This window comes from Micropterus dolomieu, linkage group LG11 (assembly GCF_021292245.1).
Source record: "Micropterus dolomieu isolate WLL.071019.BEF.003 ecotype Adirondacks linkage group LG11, ASM2129224v1, whole genome shotgun sequence".
NCBI lineage: Eukaryota > Metazoa > Chordata > Actinopteri > Centrarchiformes > Centrarchidae > Micropterus > Micropterus dolomieu.
In genome coordinates this window covers 127,558-133,692 of record NC_060160.1, presented here as the reverse complement: position 1 = coordinate 133,692, position 6,135 = coordinate 127,558, and the positions used below count along the sequence as shown (strand labels likewise).

Sequence of the window (6,135 nt, the reverse complement as noted above, 5' to 3'; positions counted from 1 at the left end):
GATAATCAGAAAATAAACAGTTCAACCTCAACAACTCGCAGCAGCTACAATTCTGCTTTCACATGAATGCAGAAGGGATTAATAATAATCTAATGTACAATATATTTTATTCACGGGCCGTTTTTCAGCATCGAGTACTTTTAATGCCTTTTTATACATTTTCCTGATTATATTTTTAGTTAAGTAGCATTTTCAATGCAGTACTTTTACTTGTAAAGTGGTGGGGACACAGGGGCTCAGATCAGGGGAGTGAAGACAGGACAGAGTGTTTTAAAGACATCCTCAGTGCTGAGATACAGGCGGGAAAATTCATCTTTAAACACTTCATTTTCTGCATTCTGCCAAATGTTTCTGCAGCAATTTAATATCATCCCTTTAATTAATGACTGGACTCTTTTCTAGCTGATCGTTTCTGTGTTTCAGCTCCTTTCACACGTTGCATTTCAGCAGTTTTCTAATTGTGATCCTTCTGACCGGGTTTTGGTTCTGGATCAGCCGCTCTGGTGTATCTGGTCTCACCTCGGTGGAGATGAGTTTCCCACACAGCCGGATCAGAGCCTCCTTGAAGCCGGACACCTGCAGCAGTCTGTTCAGCGCGGAGGTGAAGTTCTTCCTCCGCAGGTACCCGCACACCTGAGAGATCGGCCCGCGGCGGACCCGCCGACCCTGCGGGGGTTCGGTCCGCGCGGAGGGCGCCGGGTCCCGGGACGCGTAGTCATGTTCGTTCAGCGCAGTTCGGAGTCTCCTCTTGAGCTTTTTGGGAGGAGGTGGGTCCCCCGGGGCAGAGGGGGCGGGCCGGGCCGGGGGGGCCGGGCGGGTCGGGGGATGAGGGTCCACATAAACCCGCTTCTTCCCACATTTCTTCGTGTTCTGATAAACGTGTCGGACGCAGGAGAAACAGAAAAACGCCTCCTGCGGGTTCAGGTCCGGGAAGAGTCTGTGCGCGCTCCTCAGGTCGGTGATGGATAACAGGGACTTCCGCTTGTAGCCTTTAGCTTGTCTCTGGATCGGAGCGGCGCAGCGGCTGCAGCGGTGCTGCATGTCGCCGCGAGCTGCTTCACCGAGAGACCAGCTCCGGACTTTAACGTCCAGAATCTTCCTCTGCGAGCAAAGCGACACCAAAACAAACCCGCCGGGTTAAAGTCCACCTCTTCGGGGACGCTTCAGGCGGTTTCAGGTGGACGTGGACTTGTTGGAAAGTATTTAAAGTCAACTTAAAGAGGAGGCGCGCGGCTGAAATCTGCTCTGAGACGAGCCTGCGCAGGATCCAAGATGGCGCCTCATTAGAGCCGTGAGCTCGGTGCTGCCGCCGGCGGCCCGGAGGGGAACAACAACAACAACAACAACAACAACTCCTCCTGTTGTAAATAATACAGCGTAAAATAAAGATGCATTTTTTGTCACTAGTGAAGCATGTGGTGGTCTGAGAACACTGAGCTCACGTCGTCTGGGTTCTTACCTGTAACCAACCGGAAGGGAGTGAAAAAATAATAATAGGCTGATTCCAGTATTTTAGCATTTAGAGTAAATATTTATATATTCATAAAAATATTTATGAATAAAATGTTTATGTCAAAAGTCTGTAACATGTCTGCACAACACAAACCCGGAGTAATACACACATGGAAACATCTGCACATTGTTCTATATTACTTCTGTTTATTCCATATGTATTTCTTTATGTCAGCTGTATGTTTATGTCTACATAAACAACCTGATCACCAAAACAAATTCCTCGTACGTGTGAAAGCTCTTTGTGATACACATCTTTCTTCTCCCTTCAGGGAAGTTACCAGATGCTGTGAATTTTTGGCTCGGAGAGGCGAGCGCCGTCACGTCCAGTAAGACCTGAACACGACACGCCCGGCTGTGTGTTTAACGTAAACACGTGACGTGAATAAATACTGTGTGTGTTTCTGCGTCAGTGCACAAAGACCACTATGAGAACCTGTACTGCGTGATTTCTGGAGAGAAGAACTTCGTCCTGCTGCCTCCCACAGACCGCCCCTTCATCCCCTACGGTAACCATAGCAACCCATCCACCGCTAACAGCTCCGTGTAATCCCCTGGTAACCATAGTAACCGTCTCCGTGTATCAGGTGCGTATCAGCCTGCTGTCTACCGTCAGCGGGACGACGGCGAGTTTGAGGTCGTCGATCAAAGCGACTCTGAGAAGGTGCGTTCAGGTGTCTGTTAATGTCAGCGCTCCCTGCTCTATTTAAAACACATTTCACCCTAACCCTCCTCCCGCCTCCCCCCCACAGGTCCCGTGGATCCCTCTGGACCCTCTGGACCCGGACCTTGACCGGTACCCGCAGTACCGGAGAGCGCGACCGCTCCGCTGCAGCGTGAAGGCCGGAGAGATGCTGTACCTGCCGTCCCTGTGGTTCCACCACGTCCAGCAGTCCCACGGCTGCATCGCAGGTACAGACACCTGAACGCACCACAGGACAGGTTTTTACCTCGTCCACACTCGCTTCCTGTTTTGGAGCCGGTGTTACACTATATTTGGTGACCCGTCAGATTCTGTGACCTGCAGGAAGAAGTACTCGGATCCGAAGTACTCAGTATAAATACCAACCACAGATGGTATAAGCGAGGTGGGCGTAGCCGCAGTGACGTCACTGGCTGGTTTGTGGACTACTGTTTTTGTTTTTAGAAAACCAGAAGTGACCATATTTGGACTTTGAGGGCGGCGCTAGCTAGCTTGATTAGCAAGGTGCATCTGTAATTCATGTTAACTGCTAGAGAGAACGCAGGTTTAAGGTGCGTCAGCACTGCCACTTGGTACAAGCGTGTAAAATGACTTAATTACAAGTAAAATCCTGCATTTAAAATCCTATGAACTAAATTTAAAAGTAATATTTTCAGTACTGATGAGTCATTGTGTGAGCATGATTTTAATAACAGTCCCAGGCTGATTTTACTTTAGTACTTGAGCTGGTAATACTTCTATAACTTAAAGGAGACCAATTATTCTGCTTTTCCAGCCCTATATTGTAGCTCTGTGACTCCTGTATGGCAGCTTTGCATGATTCAAAAAAGTTATTTCTGTCTCATACTGACTCTTCATGTAGGCCTTCATTTCAGCCTGTGTCTGAAACGAGCTGTAGATGCTCCTGTCTCTTTAAGCCCCCCCTCAAAGCCCACTGTCTTCTGATTGGCCGAGACCTGAAGCATGTTGTCGCTGGGTGGAACGGGCAGACTGAGCGTTGCCGTGGGAGCACATGACCATATACGGACCAGCCAGGTTTTTGATAAATACTTTGGCCATGTTGAACATGAACATCCAACATTATAACATAATGAAAAGCAACAGGTCTTTAACATGTAATGTAAATTAATGTTATGTAAATTGGTATAAATACTTTTACTTAAAGGAGTCCAACGCTGCAGGTCACAGAATCTGATGGTTTAACACGTCACAATATGAAAAAACCCACATTATATAAACACTAAAGACCTCCTGCCCCCCCACCAGTCCACATTTTAAAAAACTACTTCCAAGGATCTCGGATGCAGATCTGAAACTAATGCCGTCAGTTATTCGGCGGTCGTGTTTGTGTCTCTGCTGCAGTGAACTTTTGGTACGACATGGAGTACGACATCAAGTACAACTACTTCCAGCTGCTGGAGACGCTGTCCGAGGTCTCGGGGTCGACGTGACATCACAGCAGCTGCATGATGTCACGGTGACATCACGACTGGGTTTGGGTAAATAAAGTGAAATAATGAAAATGACACGAAGCTGCTGTGAAATAAATAAAGTTGTAACCTCTGCAGAGACTGAAGTCTGTTTGATTTAAACATCTGAAGATGATGCGAGGCGACATCTGTGAGGAGACACTCGACCTGCAGAGGACGTGCCGTCGAGTTCAGGTGTGAAGAAGCAAAATCCAGAAACAAATGTTAAAACTTTGACAGATAAACGTGCTCAGATGTGAAACACACGTCGAATCGTTCAGCGTGACTTCACGATCTGACGTCCAGAGCAAACATCTAGAAACCAGAGAGACGCTGCAGAACCTCCTGAGAATGTTTTTTACTTCAGTCTGTACATCCATGCTGTGCCAACAGTGCTAACAGGTGACTCGGCCAGTTTGACTAATTGGAAACACATATTGGCTATAAAACATTGTAGCCCACAGCTAACTCACTTACTGAACACATGGCTCCACGTCCTGTTTTCCCAAAGCATTATGGGAGATGTAGTTCCAAACCTAAGAGCGTGATTATCCCCCAAACAAGAGTTAGAAAATCCATTAAAGGTTTAGTGTGTAACATTTCTGAGGATCTAGTGACAGAAACAATATAAGATCCACACCTGACATAATGTTTTTATTACCTTAGTATGAAGTAAATGTACCAGCCGGACCCCGAGCCTCAGAAGCAGTCGCTTTCAAAGCAGGGCTGAGCGGTGACTGAGAAGCTGCTTGTAGTTCACAGCACTCACCACTAGATGTCACTGAAACCTTCCTGTTACACTTTGTTCCTGATGTTTTTTACTTTGACATGATTCCAACTAAGGCTGAACAAATTCATCGAAATCACAATATGCACTGCTGCATTTTCAAAAGTGTTTGTAAACATATCATTTTAAATAAAATACTGTGGTGCTGCAAAGATCACAGCATAATCATTTAAATGTTGCACCGAGATGTTTTCTAAACTCAAACTCTGTAACATGAACAGAAAAACCTGTCGCTGACGCAACAGACGAGCCAAACAGGAACCAATGAGAAAGCACTTTATTAAAGCAAAACATCTTTTCAACAGAGAAACCGCCGGCAGACAGAAAAACAACAAACCCTTAAAAAAAACAAACTAAAATCTCTGAAGGTCAAAGGTCATTTCTTTCTTTTTTATAGTCAGTCACTTTCTAATATTGCATCGTCTCCGAGACTCAAGGCCACGTTTCCTCCTCGCCACAGGTGATTATCACTCCGCTGATCGAAGAAACACGAGGTCACGACCAGAAGAAGGATCCTCGTTCAGACTCATAAACTCTTTGTGATTTATGTACAAATGTAAACACAAACAAGGTGCAGATAAAAGCTACTGCAGATTCATTTCTGCTCATCAAGATGGCGCCCACTGAAGCTCCGCCTCCTCACAGGTGAACACAGAGCGACCGTCAGAACACAGAACAGATAGTGACGATCACCTTTAGCCCAACGGTTTATATTTAAATTAAACAGATAAAAGCTGCAGATTCTGATTTTTCTGCTGGTTTTTAAACGCATCATGCTGAACATCAAACGACAAGCTTGTTTAAAGGACACCTGCTCTCGTGGTGCATCATGGGAGCACCGGTGAACGCAGGTGTCCAGCTGACGATCGTCAAACTAACCTCAGCCCGTTTGTGTCCGCGCGGAAACACAAAGACGGTTTGTTTGCTGCCACTTTGCGGCGCTTTCTAATTCATGCAAGGAAATCACGCCGCCGCCAGAGAGGAGAGACAGGAAGTCATCAGTGTAGATGACGAGGAGGCCGAGTGAACAGACAAAGCACGTCAGTTTGTGAGCTTTATATTGTTTTCGAGAAGTCTCGTCATTTATTCGGCTTCTCTGCGACGACAACCGAGGGTTAACTGAGCCGCCGCCAGTAAAGGGCGGGAAACTTCCCCGTTTAGCGTTAATGTTGATCTGAGCCGTTTATATTTGTTCCACAGAATCTTTCATGGTTAGTTTTTATTTTTACAGACACGAGAAAACACGTTTCAGTTAATCCGCTGATGTCAGACTCGCTGCAGACGGAGGAGAAGAGTCCTGGCAGAGACACTTCCTGCCTCCAGCTAACGCTAACGAGCAGCCGCCAACGCGAGGCCGCCAACGAGCTGCCGTTAACGCGAGGCTAACGAGATAACGAGATAAACGACTGACGGCGTGAGAACAACTTGTTGAACGGCTGTGAGGAAGCGGGCGGAGCAGCAGGGGGCGCCACCTGCTGAGCGACAGCGTGAAGCAACACGGCTCCAGAACAAACTGTTTGTTGTCGTTTACTTTTAAATTTCCTCAAACTGAGCTGAACCCAGTCAGGTAGCTCTGAGCTGCTGTTGCATCATGGGAGCAGTCTCTAACACAGGCTCAGTCGTCGGCGCGGCCCCGCCTGTAGATCGGCACGTTGATGCTGTGG

The 6,135-nt window shown here is 47.1% G+C and overlaps 2 protein-coding genes across 2 annotated transcripts in view; one reads left to right on the top strand and one right to left on the bottom strand.

Annotated features, from left to right (window-relative positions):
• The first annotated feature begins 854 nt into the window (after positions 1-854).
• jmjd7 (jumonji domain containing 7) lies at positions 855-3,782 on the top strand. Its single transcript, XM_046062857.1, has 6 exons — positions 855-1,363; positions 1,785-1,841; positions 1,926-2,021; positions 2,100-2,176; positions 2,265-2,424; positions 3,578-3,782. Coding segments are annotated over exons 2-6 (423 nt in total). The 5' UTR covers positions 855-1,363; positions 1,785-1,840; the 3' UTR covers positions 3,667-3,782.
• Positions 3,783-4,733: 951 nt separating this feature from the next.
• The window catches only part of fbxo34 (F-box protein 34), a 3,368-nt gene continuing 1,966 nt past the window's right edge, over positions 4,734-6,135 (bottom strand). Inside the window, exon 1 of the mRNA XM_046062855.1 lies at positions 4,734-6,135. This exon is cut by the window's right edge and continues 1,966 nt beyond it. Coding sequence (XP_045918811.1) covers positions 6,087-6,135 — 49 coding nt within the window. The 3' untranslated portion in view covers positions 4,734-6,086.